This window comes from Capra hircus, chromosome 29 (assembly GCF_001704415.2).
Source record: "Capra hircus breed San Clemente chromosome 29, ASM170441v1, whole genome shotgun sequence".
In the NCBI taxonomy this organism is placed as follows: domain Eukaryota; kingdom Metazoa; phylum Chordata; class Mammalia; order Artiodactyla; family Bovidae; genus Capra; species Capra hircus.
The window spans coordinates 11527967-11546710 of NC_030836.1; the positions used below are offsets into that span (position 1 = coordinate 11527967).

General features: G+C 40.3%; 1 protein-coding gene across 24 annotated transcripts in view; it reads left to right on the plus strand.

The window, feature by feature from the left end:
• DLG2 (discs large MAGUK scaffold protein 2) overlaps window positions 1-18744 on the plus strand; it is a 2364981-nt gene that overhangs the window by 2172885 nt on the left and 173352 nt on the right. For 23 of the 24 annotated variants that reach the window (XM_018042817.1, XM_018042821.1, XM_018042823.1 and 20 more), the window contains one exon: window positions 12837-12951. In XM_018042817.1, the coding sequence (XP_017898306.1) occupies window positions 12837-12951 (115 nt within the window). Of the gene's footprint in view, window positions 1-3129; window positions 3150-12836; window positions 12952-18744 lie in introns of those variants that run through there. The other variant, XM_018042835.1, reaches the window with a different exon arrangement.

Sequence of the window (18744 nt, forward strand, 5' to 3'; positions counted from 1 at the left end):
CAAACATTTCTCAGGCATCTGCCATGAGCCTAACAAATCACAAGCAGATCTTTGCAGGTAATGAGTTTCAGGTATGGGACATACTGCAAAGGAAAAATACCCGTTGTATGTAATGGAAGGACCTGTCATAGGTCAGGGAGTTGTCTGAGAACTTGATGTTGAAGACAGATGGGGAAGACGAGAAGCCAGATAAAGACCAATGGAAAGGTGTTCCAGGCAGAGGGAATAGCATCGATGATCTTTTGTAGCTGGAGGAGAATAGAGCTTGAAAAACCTGAAAAGCTAGAATCCGAGGAAAGATAAAGATCAGCTGAGTTGAGCAGGGAGCTTCTTGCCTTTACCAGGAATTGTTGATGGGCTGAAACCAAGGCAATATTATAAAGTAACTACCCTTTGATTAAAAATAAATACATTTTAAAGAAAGAATTGTTGCCAGTATTCAAACTAGAAGCTAGAGCTAGTTCTGAAATTGCCATCACTGTGGAAATCAGTGTATATATACATTAGATAGCAGTGGTGAAAAGTCATTGTGTGCAGAGGCCACATTGTATCATCATATCACTGGTATCTAACTCAGAGCCTTGCCATGGTTGATGCTCAGGAAACGTTTGCTGACTGAACAGAAGCATTTGAGCAGCACAGCACGTTCATGGCTGTTACCTCCGTGAAATCTCCAAACAATGCTAGGTCTAGGTGTCCCATACCCATTTACCGTGAGCCAACCAGGACTCAGAGCGACACACGTGGGGATACCTGAGTGAGGAGCCCGGCCCTGTCATTCCCCGCACACTGGACTTGTGAGGATGGCACTGTGTTGCCAGCTTTCTAATTTTATTAAGTGAGGACATTTACTCCTTTTAAATAATCAATTTAAATGTTTCTGTTTTGAACATCTCAAACATACACAAAGTTGAAAAATTTCAAAGAATGCTTGTGTACTTATCACCCATATTCAATAATGGTCAAGTTTGCCAATTTGCATCATATATGACCTAAAATATTTTTTTGCTGATGTATTTTACAAATCCCACCATTATCTCTTTTCATCCTTATGATATTCAGAAACTATAATGAGAAAAGAGAGAACCTGTTCTTATATTACCACAATGCTGTTACCACACCCAACAGAATTTAAAACAATTCTTGGTATGATACAATATGCAGTTTTTAATGACTTAAACTTTCTTTTTTTTCAATCAGGATCCAAGCAAGCATTGTATATTACATTTGGTAGGACATTTTGACAACAAAAAAGTAAGAAAGAAAGATGTTTAGACAAAAAACCTCCACAGTCTATTATGTAAGTTTGGATTTATAAAGTGTTCCTACCCTCAGCCGTATGTTCCATGTGGTGACCCGGCCCTGCTCTCTACAGCCACTCTGGAAATCCACGCCCCAAACTGTTGCAGAGTCTACAGTGTTGGAGGCAGGGCTGACTGCTCTCTCTCCTGAGCATGTTCTGCCTCCCTGCAACCCTGTGAGTGCTGGTGTGTGCTCGATAGATAGAGGGCAGCAAATGAGCCTGGCAGTCAGCCCCAGATGCGGCGAACCTGTGCCAGCAGGAGCCCTGGTTTCCAGTTGACTTCAAGCCTTAAACCCAGAATCATACTAATGACATACTGAGAGGCTTTCGTTTGGGAATTGTTTTGGAGAGACCAAACAAAGCTTTTTCATGTTGATCTTACCAACCTGTCTTACAGAATTCACTGTAGGTATGAATCTATAGCTAGATTGGAAATTGGTCATTAACTTGTTACCCAGGGTGACCGAGCCAGATAGCCACGGACCTGTATATGTCAGGAGTAAAAGAGGGACTAGCACAGTTGCTTATAGAGCCAAGTGTAGTATCAGTATAGTGAAAAAAAGCTGGTTGAGGCTGGAGCTAGATGTGGATTCAAATCCCAGCTCTTCTGTGTGACCTTGGACGAATTGTCTAGCCTCTCTAAGTCTCCATTTTCTCTTAGTGTTCTTCCCTTTGTGCTTCTGTTTATCTCAGAATGGTGGGTTATATTCCAAGATAATATGTATATGTATTTCTCAAGATGCTATTAAAGGATAAACCTGATAGGAATGTTGTGGGAGCAAGACCAATGTTTGTACCCCTTATGTCACCCAAGAGGTCTGCCAACCTGCCTACCTCTAGAGCCAGGCTGCATTATCTTCTTTCTCTGCCCCAGCCTATAATTAGGCAAGAATATCATCCTTTTCAATGGGCAAGATCTAACTGATTATTACTGCAGAAGAACACAGGAAGCTTGAACATTACTATTTTAGCTCCTAGTTCCATGATTTTAACACAAAAGAAGCAAAGACAATCCAGCAAAGATTTAACACTTTTATTTGTGAAGGAAGCCTTTTCTTATCTGGTTGGATGTAGTCTTAGGCCCTTTGCCTTAAATTAGAAGGCCCAGCTCCTTGATCCTTCTTCTGCCGTACCATTACCTATGAATCACAGCAATTAAACTACAGCCTGTGCATCTCAGCTCTGAGCCTTTCACTCAACCTGCCAGCAGAACCTTCAGAGAGAATTGCCATTGGCAGCTAGGCCCCAATGATATCAGAGGTTTCCGCTTATCCCTCAGGAGTTTTGCGTTTCCTCTCTTAAGCATGATGCCCTTATGTGGTTTTATTTCTGTTATCAAGACAGAAATCTAATTTCAGAACTTTGGGGACAAATGTCAGATACTGAAGAAATATTCTAGGCAGAAGGGAAATTTTAAAAAGGCTGTATTGATAAGAATTATTATCATCACTTCTTATGGTATTGTTTATCAAGCATTTTTATATCTGTTTTTTCATTCGATCCTACAACAACCTCATAATGTAAGTAGGGTATTAATATTACCCTGATCTTATAAATGAGGAATACAAAGTTTCAAGAGATCTTAATCTTTTTTCAATTCATAGATGCTATCACATTTAATTTTCAAGCAATCTGACGAGGCTGGTGGTGTTTTCCTGTTTATATATGAGAAAACTAAGTCTGCTGTGGGTTGAATAACTTGCACAAAATCCACACTGTGAACTAGTGGAGGAACTTAAGATTTAAAGTTGGATTCTGTTTATTTCAGAGCCTTAAAGAAGAATTAACATCAGGCTACTCCCAGTTGACTGAAGACACAGACTTTGCCAAATTCAAAAAGTTTCTGGTAATAATAATCCTGGTAATCAAAGAAAATCTGCATTTATGAATAATAATCCTGGTAATCAAAGAAATAATAATCCTGGTAATCAAAAAAAATCTACATTTATGAATCCATAAAACAAAGTTTGCGTGAAGCCAAATTGAAATTTGATGTATCTAATTTTCAGACTTATATGCACATTGTACAGAATAACTGGTTGGGGATTCAGACTGTTGTTTGTCTATAAAACGTACTTCATTTCATGCATTAAAGAATTCCTGAGCATTTACTGAAACCTCTTTAAAGGTTCTCTAACCAGACTGTGCCTAGAAATTGTTCTAGTCAAAACAAGTGATCCCAATTCTACTGAAAGAGAGAAATAATGTATCTTAATTCAGTGTGTTATTAAAACTTGCTTTAAAAGGTCTGATCTACCTAAAGAATGAGCTTATGGTTACCAGGGGGAAGGATAGGAGAAGAGATAGCGAGGGAATTTGGGATGGTCATGAACAAACTGCTGTATTTGAAATGGATAACCAGCAAGGCCCTATTGTATAGCACAGGGAACTCTGCTCAGTGTCATGCAGAAGCCTGAATGGGAGGGGAGTTTGGGTGAGAATGGATAATGTATGTGTGGCTGAGTCCCTTTGCAGTCCACCTGAAACTATCACAACATTGTTAATCGCTATACTCCAATACAAAATAAAAAGTTTAATGAAACAGTTTTAAAAATAAAAGTTTAAAAAGCAATGTACACTGATCCATGTTATAGTAGATTTAGCAAACAAAAAGATCAGTTTTTCCCCTCAAGTCTTTATTTAGCTTGCCCAATTCAACAATGGGGAAGGAAATGGATGGCAATGGAGAGGGAAATGGCAACCCACTCTGGTATTCTTGCCTGCAGAATCCCATGGACAGAGGAGCCTGGTGGGCTACAGTCCACGGGGTCGCAAAGAGTCGGACACAACTGAGCGACAAACACACATTCAGCAAACGTTTACGTTAATATTTATTAACTGATAGCCATATGTCACACTCTGTTCCAAACATTAGGATACAGAAAATGTATGACAATGTCTTGCCCTCATGGTGTCTATAACTAAGTTTTTCATGCTCAGTGCTAGAGCACTAATGCTCTTACTTTGTGGAGTTCTGAAACAATAATAGACTCACCCTGTTGTCTAGGAGTCCCAGTTATATTTCAATTCTAATGAATTTAGTTTTTAATCTGTTTCTCTCTCTCTCTCTCTCTCTCTCTCCATCTCTCTGTCTCCTGGTCTCCACCCCCCACCAACAGACACATAGTAGTTTGAATTAGAAGTAAACCAAACAACATCTGTAAATCTTCTGCAGTGGAAAATTCCATGTCACCAGTTGAACACAGGAGCAGGATTGCAGTCCGAGAGATGAGTTAAGGAAGGAGCTGGGATAAAAGGCTAGTAAAATCCTAAGGCAGAATAACGAGCCTGTGTAGATCCACTGAAAATCCTCCCTTCCAGTGTCCAGAGATTAGCTCTCTTGATGGCCGGTGGGCGTACCAATACACACAGAGGAGGGGAGCCCGTCTTCTATAGCAGTCTGTAGAAACAGCAGCCTTCCCAGCATAACTGAAAGCAGCCAGAGATGGAAAGCTCTGGGGCTATCTCTAAAGTCTGATGAAACATGATGGCGCCTCTTTTGTGCCTGTCCAGCTCTGAAATTTTGGGGCAAATAAATAAAAGAAGAGGTGGTGAAATGGGAGCTTTTGATTTTTTTCTGAGTGCCAAGTAAATAGAATTATTTTTGTATCATTCATTATATAAAAAAATTTTTGACAGAGTATTGCTCCTTGGATTTGAGGCATAACCAGTACTCTATGGCGGCCCTCCTATGCATGCCTATTTGATTGAATCTAGTGAAGAATACTACGTCTCTGATATTTTCCCGAAGAATGTACGTCTCATAGTTTCTCACTTTTAAAGTAAAATTGTCTATAATCTTTTGCAAAAAAAAAAAAAAAAAAAAAAAAGCGCCTAGTGTAGAAAGAGCACTGATATATATGTTTGGACTATTCTAGTTTTAAGCACTTTTATTTATCCTGTTATATTGTTTATAAGGCTAACATTTTCCCTCTTCTATACACGTGCATGCCAGCTTGTGAAGTCTGAATGACTCTTGAGTCCACCGTCTCTAAAGAAACAGTGCTGCTGCTGCTGCGTGTGTGTGTGCTTCGTCGTGCCTGACTCCTCGCAGCCCCTTGGACTGTAGCTTGCCAGGCTCCTCTGTCCATGGAATTTTAAGAATACTGAAGTGGGTTGCCATTTTCTACTCCAGGGGATCTTCCTGACCCAGGGATCAAACCTGCGTTTCTTGCATCTCCTGTATTGGCAGGTGGATTCTTTCCCACTGCACCACCTGGGAAGTCCTACAGTCTTTCACAAAGATTTAACCTGCTTCAGTTTCTCCTTTGTAATATGTATCTGTATTGGCTTCTCCCCACCATAATGCTATCTCATTACTGTTTAGAAAGTGCTTGATACTCATATAAGAGCAGAAATATATGTGGCAGATGCTCTTTTTTTATTCACCCCAAGAAACCAGAAAATTAAAGGCTACGCACCAGCCTGTGTGTGCGCCCCTTAAGGCAAAGAACTGTCCAGTGGGCTCAGCATTCCTATCAGTTAGCGTTGTGCTCTCCATATAATAAACCCTGAGGAAACGATGGCTGAATAAATGAAGAAGGTATTTGCCCCAAAGAAATGGAAGCATTCACAGTTGCTCCCCTGTATCTCACTGCTGGAACAGTGACTTGTCTGCATGTTTCCCATACCCTTCCTGGGTTCTAGTGACAGCAAGTGTCAAGTGCAGGTAAACAATATTGTGACCCAGCAGACTGCGTGCCACTGTAATTCACCCCATCCCTATTGGAAGGTGCCCCAAAGCCCAGGCTTCGTTAGCTTATAAGCCACTGAGAACTTCTAGCTCAGGTTTATCTATTTAAAACATCACTCCTTGGGTGAGTGGCAGGTAGTCTCTTCAAACTACTTTCCCTGGATCGTGAAAATGGGTAACTCGGTAGGAAAGCAGCCCGTTCTGCTTGGATGTGCAGAATCCTGCTCACAGTCCAGTGATTTGCCAGTTGCTGTTAAAACTGCGTATGTATCCATAATGAGCACATAGGAATAGGATACTGTTGTCCCCACTAATGTGGCTGAGGACTGGGAATGTATTTGTCTTAAGGGGGCCACCATAGTGAGAATAGGAACCACTGTCTTACATTTACAGAAAGCTCCATGCCAAATCTCATTTTGATTCTCACACCACTTTGTGAGAGGAGTCTCGCAATTTACAGATGAGCACACTGACGCTCAGAAACTTCCCATGGCCCTGTTAGTACTGAATGACAGGATTAAGATTTAAAGCTGTCCTGCTTTGCTCGCTGCGTCCCCTGGTAGGTAACAATCATTAGTCGGCTGCACGAGGGCACAGCTGTGGAGGGGTGGGCCTCCCGCCAGATCACTTCAAGGACGGCATGCCGATGGCTTGTGCTGTAGTCTGACCCAGTGAGCTTATTGTTTTCTTCTCTGATGCATGGCTGGCCATCAGGGACTTGAAGATGTGAGCAGTCATTCAGCTTTAATCAACGCAGATGAATCCTGTTGCATTAAGCAACCCCAGACTTCTGGGGCAGTGCCTTCATTCCTGTGTGGATGATGGGGGTCAGTTTGCTTCCGGGCCTCCTTGTTCACACTTGACAAACTGCAAAGGAAGCAGGTATATGGCAGAGCTTCCTCTCATGTGTGGCAAGGGGCGTTCACACCCTTGCCCTTGCTCCATCCAAGTGTCCATCAGTAGCTCAAAGCCTTGCAATGATACCAATGGACAAGATCACTGATATTCCTGAAAAAGGCAGTAGCTTCAGAACTGGGCATCATTCTCCTGACCTCCAAATGATTGTGGATTTGTGAGAGGACCCTGAGGTGCCATTCCGTGGTTGCCCAGCAGGTGAACAGTTCCACCCTAGTGTCAGGCGTCCCCAATGTGGCCATCTGTAACTCTTTCCTTTCTGACCTGGTCGAGACGTCAATTCCTAACAGGCAGAGTAAGGCTGTAATAGGGGCCACTGAGAGCAGACACAGGTTTCCATGTTACCTGGTACAGAAAGGGGTTATGACTTTTGCAAGCAGTGAACAAGAATAGGTGTTAAATTACATATGAAAATTAACAGCAGGAATTATCAGTCATTACCAGTCAGCTCTCTCGTAACCTTCCACATATCTTGAAGTAGGTACAATTATTATTCCTGTTCTGCTTACATATGAGGAAACTGAGCCCAACTTTCACAGTCATGCACAGCTAATAAATGGGAGAGCCAAGATGCTTTTTAGAAGCAATTTTTTTTAAATTGAAGTATAGTTAATTTATAATGTTGCATTAATTTCTGCTGTAAAGCGAAATGATTCAGTTGTATACATATAAGCATGCTTTTCTTTTCCATTATGGTTTATCACAGAATAGTGAATATAGCTCCCTGTGCGATACAGCAGGACCTTGTTGTCTGTCCATCCTGTATATACTGGTTTACATCAGCTAATTCCAGACTCCCTGTCCTTCCCTCCCCTTCTCTCCCCCCGCTTGGCAGTCACAAGTCTGTTCTCGACATCTGTGAGTCTGTCTCTGTTTTGTAGATAATAGGTTCATTTTTTGCCATATTTAAATTCCACATATAAATGAAATCATATGGTATTTGTCAATTTCTTTCCGACTTACTTCTTTCAGTATGATCTCTAATTGCATACATGTCACTGCAAATGGCATTTCATTCTTTTTTATGGCTGGGTAGTTTTCCTTTGTATATATACCACATCTTTATTAACTCATCTGTCGATGGACATTTAGGCTGTTTCCGTGTCCTGGCTATTGTGAATGGTGTTGCTGTGAACATACGGGTGCATGTACTCTTTGAATTAGAGTTTTGTCCAGATATGTGCCCAGGAGTGGGATTGCTGGATCGTATGACAGTTCTATTTTTAGTTTTTTGAGGAGCCTCCATACTGTTTTTTGTAGTGGCTTAAGGTCCTGCTGCTTTAATGCAGTTTCCCGCCTCAGCCTTATCCTGCTTAATTTCCTTGTCAGGGTCTCGTTCAAGAAGTAAACTCCTTTAGGTTCTGTCGTTTTCAAAACTATATGCCATGTGCCTAGTACAGTCCCTTGGGTAGGAAAGGAGGCATGATAGACCTTGAGGTTGGAGAGGCAGAGATGAGTGAGGCAGAGCCACTCTCTAAGGAGTTTATGGGACAATAAATGAGGACCAGCATGCATGTAATGCAGTTGGTGAGAGGAAAGAGAGCGTGCTGTTGGGAGGGAGGGGCGGAGAATGGAGGAAGCCTGGGTTCTCAGGGAGAACTGTGGTGTTTTAATAGGCACTGGGGTGTGATGGAAACAAACTGGCCTCACAGAGACCCAGGGTTGAATGCTGGCTCCATGTCCAGTGAGCTCTGGAACCGAGAAGCTCTGTGACTGTGGTGAAGTTAACCTCTCTGGACCTGTTTCACTACCTCTAAAATATATACTTACCTCAGAACTGTGTTAGGAGAAATAACATAATTTTTAAGTACCTAGCACAGAAGTTAGTTTATTGCAGGTACTCAGTAAACATGAACTTTCCCTTAGAATAAAGACTGAGCACTTTGAAATCTCATCAGGGACTTCCCTGGTGGCATGGTGGAGAAGAATCTGCCTTCCAGCACAGGGGACAAAGGTTTGATCCCTGGGCGGGGAAGATTCCACACACCACGGAGCAGGCTGAGCCCTCTGTGCACGACTCCTGAGCCCGGGCTGTAGCGCCCAAGCGCTGCCCTTGAAGCCCCCACGCCTAGAGCCTGTGCTCTGTCCCAGGAGAAGCCGTCGCAACAAGAAGCCCCAGCACTGCAACAAAGAGTAGCCCCCCCTGACTGCAGCTGGAGAAAGCCTGCACGCGGCAGCAGAGACCCAGCACGGCCCAGGATAAATAAAATAAAAATCTCATTAGACTGTGTTCCTGAGTGTTAGGAACCTATTGGAAAAGATCCCAAAGAGGAGGGCATGGATGTGAATGAAACATCTGGGGAGAGAAGAGAGAATTAAGATTGAATGGACATGGTGGTGGTAGCTTTTTAACTTGTTAAAAATGTAATTTTCGGTACTATTATAAAACATAAAGAAGACATACTTCACAATTCATGCGTCTATTTTCTTGTTTATTTCTAGAGCATTCCTAACTGTAGCTTGTTTATCTCTAAGAGGCTGGAGACGTATCCCTCTCCTCTCTGTCTGTCTCTCTATCTCGCACATATTCGCATGTAGAGACACACACACACACACCATTTATATTTACAAACTTAAATCTTATTGTTTTTCCTTTGATGAAATTACTTGTAAAGCTTTATTTTTCAAAAAGGGACAAAGAAGGATAAACACTTTTGAATATGAGATATATGTTTAATATGATTAAAGTGGAGAAGTTGAGAACAAGATGGGTTCCAAGTAAGACAAATACAATACACTACGCAATGTAATACCTCCCCATCCATAGCGGGGAAGGTAAACACTGTAGAATATGATGCAGAATAAACATTTTAAAAGCATGGTAGGAAACATTTCGGGGATCTGATGAGCCATCCATTAAGGAGAATACAGGAAGAGTCTAACAAAGTGCCAGTCGCATGCAGTTAAGTATCAGGAAACTGTTTCCAGACTGTATGGCATGGCTGAGATGGGAGAGCTCAGAGACTGCCAAGAGGGAACAGTAGAAATAACAGTGCAATTTGGGAGTGACCCTAATTAAATAGGAATAAAGCCTTGAAATTAAACAGAATAATTAGCCTTGAGAAAAGAAGTCCTAGAGGAGAATCATCTTGTCTTTCTTCATTATAAAAAAAAAACCTTAATGTTGAAAATGGGCAATTTCAGTACCTGCAGGCATTTAAAACTGAAATTCATTTCAGTTCTTCTCCCTCATTCATTCATTCAGAAAATGGATTTTAGGTCTTTGTCATGATGGTGAAGTCATCCAAGTGGTAAAGGGGGTGTCTTGGGATTTAGTGATTCTTAGGGGCGATGTGTGGCATTTAGCTGGTGACAGTATGGAGCATGGCTCAGGAGATACAACTCCAACTCTGTGTTCCAGGATAGATTATTTTCCCCAAAAAAAGCGCTCATGGGGACCATGTGGCGTCTGTGCAAAGCTTGACTGAAACTTGTGCTACAGCTTTCTAGCGGCCTGCCTCGAGTGTGCTCACATGCACCAGGATCCCTGTCTGATAGCAAAGGCTGTCATATGGGAATTGTAAATAAGTTACAGCCTAAACTGTGGGATATAATTAAGGGTATTAAGAAACATGATACTTATTATTTAAGAGAAGGTAGGAAAATATCCAAGTTAACACTGCTAAAAAGGGAGGAAGGAGCATTACCATAATATATAATTGTGATCTCACATGTGTGGGGGAGTATATGTGTATATTCAGATGAATATGGCTGCAAGTCCATCACCCACCATCTATGTACCTGCAGGCTATGCTGTACGGAAGACCAGGAGTGAGAGGAGAAGGGGCGATGGGGACCTCTTATTTTTTATTCCGTGTTTCTTTTTTTATATGTTTCACATTTTTACAACATCCGTGGCCTTCATTTTGTAACTTAAATAAGAAATGAGATAATGCCCATGAAGCTTGAAGCATAACATCTGCCATGTGGCCGGCAATAAATGTTAATTGGATATTAATAGGATGGCAAGAAAATATGACTTGCTCAGAATGACTTAATCTGCATATTAGCATCATATTGATGGTTGTATAAATAAGTGTTTTCTCTCCCCGCTAAAATGAAGTGAAATATTTCAAATTACAGTTAATAGATTTTAGGTATTTAGGATTTAATTATTCAAAGAGAAGTTTTGAACAGGAAGCCTTCGAAATCTAGGTAACATGAGACTTTGTTTAAGCACCAGAAATTTTCCCTCAGCTATTAGGGTTTTATCTTTAGAGTGCACGAGCGAGAGCTAATCTGCTTCAGTCATGTCCAACTCATTGTGGCCCCATGGACTGTAGCCTGCCAGGCTGCCCTGTCCATGGGATTCTCCAGGCAAGAATACTGGAGTGGGTAGCCATGCCCGCCTCCAGGGAACCTTCCCAACCCAGGGGTCGGACTCACGTCTCTTCATGTCTCCCACAGCAGCAGGCAGGTTCATTACCACTAGTGCCACCTGGGAAGCCCATCTTTGGAGTCCTAAACTTCAGAAATATTTAACATTCAGAATTCATTATTTTCTGTCATTGAAAACCAAGAGCAAATCATTTTCCTTCTGGAATTCTGTACCACAACCACCAATAGATATTCAGTAAATTGAATTTAAATTTAATTTTGTGGAACTTTTTATTATAAAAGAATTTGAAATATACTGTAAGGAGATCATCTTGTATTATATTCATTTAATTATTCTTGTTTTCTGAAAAGTTATGAATAAATTGAATTGAAGATCAGCTTGTTTTCTGAAATATATTAGAGCCTCTCTTAAAATTCTTCCTGATGAATTGCTTTGCAATTAGAAGAACCATTTACAATTTGAATTAACATGTTCACAGTTATCTTCTGGGCAAATTGAGCCTTTTACCTAAAGCAAAATTTTCCTAAAGGGAGATACTGTTGTACCAAGGAGATGGTAGACCAAGTTGGGATTCAGAATATGAGAACTTCAAATTATTTCTTTTTATATGCTGACTGTGTTACTAAGTATCTTAAAACTTATTTTTCTGTCTTTATTTTTATTGGATTGATGTGGTGAAAATAAATTTCCTGTGATGACATAGTATATTTTAATAATTATATTTCCTTGATTTTTAAGACCCCCTATATTTTTTCTTTGCATACTTCTAAAATAGATTTAATATTTTCTAACCCTGATCTCCTGAGAAGGTAATTTTTATATATTGTGTTAGAATTGATGAAGTTTGGCATATGATGTTTTATATTAAAGATATAAGGCAAAATTGAGGTACAGAGTAAGTAATCAACTTCTAAGACATCCCCCCCATCAAGAAAAGAATTTAGCAAAAGTAAATGGTGTTTTTTTCACAGTTCGTCACCAAACACTTAGTTCTCCAGTCTATCATTTGGAAAGTGACCTCCTCCTCCTGTGTACTTTTCAGTAGTGGGGATTTGGTGGTGGTGTGTTTTCAAGCTTGCCTTTTGGGAAGTAACTGGTTTGTTCTTTCCCTCTTGGGAATGTCTACAAATGAATAAAATGAAAGTGAACCTTCTGTATTCCACTAGTCTTGCATTGTGCATCCCTCTGTTTCTTGGCAAAGGAACCAACAACAGGAACAAAGGGCTGCCTTGCTGCTGCTGCTGCTAAGTCGCTTCAATCGTATCCGACTCTGTGCAACCCCAGAGACGGCAGCCCACCAGGCTCCCCCGTCCCTGGGATTCTCCAGGCAAGAACACTGGAGTGGGTTGCCATTTCCTTCTCCAATGCATGAAAGTGAAAAGTGAAAGGGAATTCGCTCAGTCGTGTCCGACTCTTAGCGGCCCCATGGATTGCAGCCTACCAGGCTCCTCGGTCCATGGGATTTTCCAGGCAAGAGTACTGGAGTGGGTTGCCATTGCCTTCTCTGAGGGCTGCCTTGAGTGTGCAGTATTTCTAACTTGCTGAAGGCACAGAACCAAATTTGCCATCTTCGTTTTCATTCCCAGATTACGCTCGATTTGAGGCCAAAATCCATGACCTACGAGAGCAGATGATGAACCACAGCATGAGCTCCGGGTCCGGGTCCCTGCGAACCAATCAGAAGCGTTCCCTCTATGTCAGGTAGGCAACAGTGTGTTTCTTACTGTGACCTGCGCTTGTGAGCCATCAGCTTGGGGAACAGAGCAACACCGTGTGGCAAGGGACACGTGCTCTTAATTAACCCACGCTCATCAGCACACCACTGCAAGACCTGAAGTCTAACCGTTGTGAAGAAATTTTAAAAATGTTATTAACTGTGTTAAATTAGTGAAAGTCCCCTGCTTTTAACAAGTTCTTTGACCATGCTGTGATCCAAGGTAAAGTTCTTAGCACAGGTTGTAGTAAAAATAGTGAGAAGAAATATTTTCAGTTCAGATACATCTTAAATTGAATATATGGGCCAAAGCACTGGACATCTGCTTACCATCAGTATGGGAATAAAATATTCTCATATTCTTCCTGGCCTACTTGACATCTATCCTATTAACTTTGGTATATCGATTAGAAATCAGTACTCTCTCAAAGACTTATGTCGTTTTTTTCTTAAAGTTTGGTAGAAAGACTTTTTCTGTGGCATCTCATTACCAATTGTTTCTCAAACCATAAAAGTTACTTGTTCCTTGCCTGACAAAACTCATTAGCTTATCAGAAAAAAAAAAAAAAAGATGATTGATTTAACTTGAAATGCCTTCTGGTCTTTCATACCCATAATTAATTCTTGAGTAAGGTCTATCATCACTCAACTGTAACATGCACCTCTTCTTAGCATAAAGCCTCCTATATTCCTCTCAAAATATACTTTATCAGTGCTGACTCTAATTTTTAAAAACCCCAGACAACAATACACTATAAAAACTCAATAAATTTGAAATATCCAGTTCTTTATTAAAAAATAATGCATTATATTTCTTTGAGGATTTTATGTCATATTAGAGCATTAATTTCTATTTTTTTTCACAGAAACTAGGAAAATCTTCCTAATACTTATAGGAAACTATTCCTCATTCTACTATCATTCAATTAAAAAGAAATGATGACTTACAATAATAAGAATGATATTGTAAGTATTAATGGCCAAAGTGGGATAGTGATGCCCAGTTAATAGTGAAAATGAATCCAGGTATCATTGGGGGAACCACACCCATGCTCACTGTGTTCTCTTGGGATCTGGTCTGACTCCCACCTAGGGTCATATCCTTTAGACCTGAAATTTCACCATCTTGTCTTGACACGAGGTGCATGTTATAGACATTCATTTATATACTGAGATAGATTTGTCCTGTTGGTTTCACTTTGGCTGTAAGCTATCCTTTGTGTGTCCTAGGTAGGTATAGCAGGGCCAAGGAGGGAGGAGGATTCCAGAAGCCAGCAGCTTCTCAAAGGCTTTGGTTTGCTGGCCTCTCTGACAAGCATAGAGTCCCTTCTTTTTCCAGGGAGTTCCAGTACCTCAGAAGCCCTGAGATTTAAATTAAAAAAAAAAAATCAGAATATGAATATCCCAAATTTGTTCAACTGCATTTTGGAATATTATTTTGGTCCATGTCTGTGTAATCTGTGAGAGGAACTGTTGAGAACCACCCTAGAACATGCCTTGTAGTGACGTCACAAATATGATGGAAAGCCGCTGTTTCTGTTTCTCCTCACTAGAGTTGTATTGCTGGTCTTTGTGATATAAAATATTTTCTAAATTCTGAAATGCTTTAGTTTCGGGTAGCAAATTAGGAAAAGTCAACTAAGTTAATAGGATAGAGATAAATGAGCTAAAATTAAAGTTATATAGAATAAAACTGGAAGGAAAAATGATCATATTGTTGGTATCTTGTTAAAAAGTAGAATGCATAAAAATGTTCAATGTACTAGAAGGAATTTGCTGAAAATATACCGGTAATAACTTAGTCCTTTTAAGTAAGTTGTGGAAGATTAGGAAAGTGAAATGAAGTAATATGATGCTATTATGTAAAACTAATAGACTTATTTGAAATAGTAGTATTGCTGAGAATCAGACCTTTACTCTCTGAAATGGTAAATAAAACTATAACATACAAAAGAGATGAAGACTTAAGGTAATGAAGAACATTGTCCTGTCAGTGCTTTAATAGTTGGATGTTGTATTAAAGGAGGAACTCCTGTTAAATAAGGCTCAAAAATAGCTGAAAATTCATGAAAAAATTCCCAAATTATTTCTTTATAAGATACCAAAAGTGTCTTATAGAGGTCTGACCTCAGCTTCTGGGTGACTCTTACAGGCATAGAATTGCAAAAGATGTGGGCCATGAATAGAGTCCAATCAGAGGGAAAGAACTTACAAGATCCCCTAGCCCTGTTCTCACGCAATGTGATAAATTAATTAATTTCATTAATTAACGAAATAGAAAAGCCTAAACGGAATTCTTTCTCAAAATGATTTGGTATGTTTATACCTTTGTTGTTTGTTTGTTTGTTTAACACTGATTTTGGCTGTAGGATTTTCAGATATGCTTGTTTTGTCTAGATCACTTAAATAGGACTAGTGCCAGTTGATTGTGTTATTTTAGAAAGTCAACTAGATGCTGTTTCAAAATAAATCAGTAGCAAAATTTCTCTGATTATATAAATATCAGATGATGAGCATGTCTCTTTAATATCAGAATGACACCCTGGAATGTTATTCCCTTTACCCTGCTCAGCTTTGTGTAATGCTCGGGCTGGAATCCTAGCTATCACCAGGCCCACTGTTTAATTTACAGAAGGGGAAATTCCTTCCCCAGGAGGAAGGGGCCCCATAGCCTCTTGGCAGCAGAGTTGGATCTCCTGCCTTCCAGAGCCATCTATCACTCTAGCTGCCTTGGGCCCAGTTTATGCATATCAGCTGTTCAGTGCACTTTGGCTGTGAATCCCAATGTGCTTCTGTCAGCACAGTGGCCTACTCTTGGATTACGAAACAGATTAGCTGAGAGGAGAAATTCAAAAAGAATACTTCTTTGGGGTTTTTTCACAGGATAAACTGTACTGTAGGGCTTTCATATGGGATTTCTTTAGTACTATTCATATTTTTCCATGAAGCTAAAACCTAAGCCAGAAAGCAAGCTGCTTCTTTGTTCTGTAATAAACAATTTAGCTGACTTAGAATATTTGCTTATACCACAAAACCACCTTCCCCTTGGAGTTACCTCCTTTTCCCTACACACCTTACACTCTCTTTCTCTCTCACACACACACTCTCTCTCTCAACATTAGCCCTATGTTGGCTGTGTCCAAGACGATGCATCTTCTCGGGCTCATGCAGAAATTGGCCTCCTTCCCTTCCTAGAAATAGTCCCCCTGGTGATGGCAACGTATTTGCCTGGCAGGGAACTAGCACATCTATCCAGGCAGTGTTGTAAACTTGAGCCAGCCCTCTCTATTTTCCAATCTAGTTGTAATTATTTGCCTTCTTCTAATCCTTTTTTGTAAGGCACTTGAAGTGCTTTGGTCATGTCATGCAAATGGAGTTGATTGTCGCTATTGATAATGCTGTACATGTTCTATGCCAATGACTTGGATCTGCTTGGTTGAATGGGCTATGTGTATTGTATATTTCCTGCATTGTGAAACATATGTAGTTGTAGAACCTTAAAAGTAAATAAAATATTAAAAATTTGAATAAAATATTTTTCAAAATGCTCCACAAGTACATTATCAGTTCTTCAGCCCTAGATGCCATCTGGGCTCCTGGTATGGGTTTGTTGCATGTACTTTGGGGCTCTATATATGTGCAGGTTGAGGTCTCTCTACCGCTATAATATGCACCCCCCTTGGTATCTTTCTATCAGCTCTAAATGCATCCCAATAGCAGAACAAGGCTTTTCTTGCTACTAATCAATCGGATGTGCCTTTATATTTAAAAGCTACCAAGAAAGGTCAGAGTAGAGGAGGTTAAATTCACTCCAGAGTGCAAATGGCTAAGGAGAGATCCTTTCTTTGGATAAAAGAGAACCAAGAGCACCTAGGACACTGGGAGAACGGAGAGGGGGAGAAAGAAAAGCAGGTAAGTCCACCAACGGGGAGTAAGAGGTGACAGGAGAGAATATAAGAGAAACCTGATCCTTGTTCATTTGTTAATAAAAGATAGCAATTTGAAGAGTTCGAGTGAATAAGCTTTCTGTTGTGAATTTAGGTTTAAAAGTGAGTAATTTGTATTTATTTATGCATTCATCAAGCGTGTTTTGAGTGTATATTCTGTACCAGAACCTATAATGGACACTGAGGACCTAGAAGTCATGCCCTGTCCTCAAGGAACTTGCATCTAGTGCGGGAAAGAGATGAGGGGAAGACAGTCACAATGCACAGTGGTGTGAAAAGTTAGCTCTAGTAAGGCCAAGAACCTTTACTGCTACCTTATACAAGGATATCTGAATTAATTCTTGAAGATTTTATATAAGTTAATTCAGAGGCCTTCAAACCTTTTCTACTCAAAATAAGAAATATATTTTTATCACAGCCCAGTAAATACATATACACATAAAGCTGAAAAAAGACTTTATTATTGAAGTTTATGTTTTATGTACAGTAAACTTTGCTATTTTCCATTCTGTTTCTCTCATTCTTTAAAAAATGGGAGTCACAACTCATTAATTCGGTTTAATGACTCACTAATGGGATGTGATCTACAGCTGGCAGATGGACTAAACAAGGAAGAGCATTCTAGGTAGATGACACAGGACACAGGCAAGAGAACATGTCTTCATTACATTATAGTCAGCATCCGTGGGATCCCCTTTCCAGTTCCTCATAGATGTCATCAGCACCCCATCCTCACAATTGCTTCCATTTCTCCTTTACATTCTTTAGCCACTCTAAGCCCTCTGCTCACAGTTTTCTGTTCTGGATTTGAAGTATTTACTTCCTCTGTGGTCCTAAATCCACATTTTAAACTGGTAACTCAAACTTTGTATTTCTTTGACAGTTTTTCCTTCAAAGGCTATATGTGACAAATGTTGAGGTCTGCCTCCTGCTCTGTTGTTTAAATCTTTTACACAGTGATTCATCAGAGCATCAGTTCTTTCATTCAACAAACATGATCTCACATGAATATACCTGCAATATACCAGTCTGTAGCAGATGCCTAGCTACAGAGATGAATAAGAGATCAGACCTTCTTCCCTCAGGATTCTCATTGTCTGTATCTGCAGACAGTTCAGTTAGAATGCAGGACGTTCTCATAACTTTTCTCATGTGCTACATGCCTTGCAATTATTAACCTGTGTTAATCTTCACAACAGCCTATAAGGCTTCCTACAATGAAATCTACCCAAAAGACCACTGGTGTTTAAAACTCACATATTAAAGTAGTGATCACTCTGGTCTTTATTACAGCTTCATGGAAAAGCTCCTTGAAATGGCAGGTCCATCAATACTAGGCCTGCAAATCCCAGTTAATGTCTTAATTTTCTTATATCTTTAGTGCCTTATGGCACAGTGCTTGGCCTAAAGTAGTTTCTTCAGTAAATATTTGTTGAATGAATTAATTCCTAGATTCTCTTTCCCGTAGAGATGTGAAAGAACAAGATTAAAATATAAGCCAAGACCTTTGAGTAGTCAGCCCTCTGGAAACCCAATATCAAGTGCATGGAGTTTGGTCAAGTCCTGTGGACACAGGCACTACCTTTTGGGATTTCCCAGACACATCTGGGTCTGCAAGGCCTTTCAGGCAGCTTCACCTGCCTGCTGAACTCTGTGACCCTCCTTCAGCTGAGGCCTAATTCAGTAATACATTTAGACCATGACACACAGCCTGTACCTTCTTAGTGGGAGGGCCTGGGGTAGGGGCACGGTTCAGGGTGAACCTCATCTGTGTCTCATTCTCAGCACCCTTAATCTTCCTATTCCAGAGACACAGGGCTGGAAGTTACACTG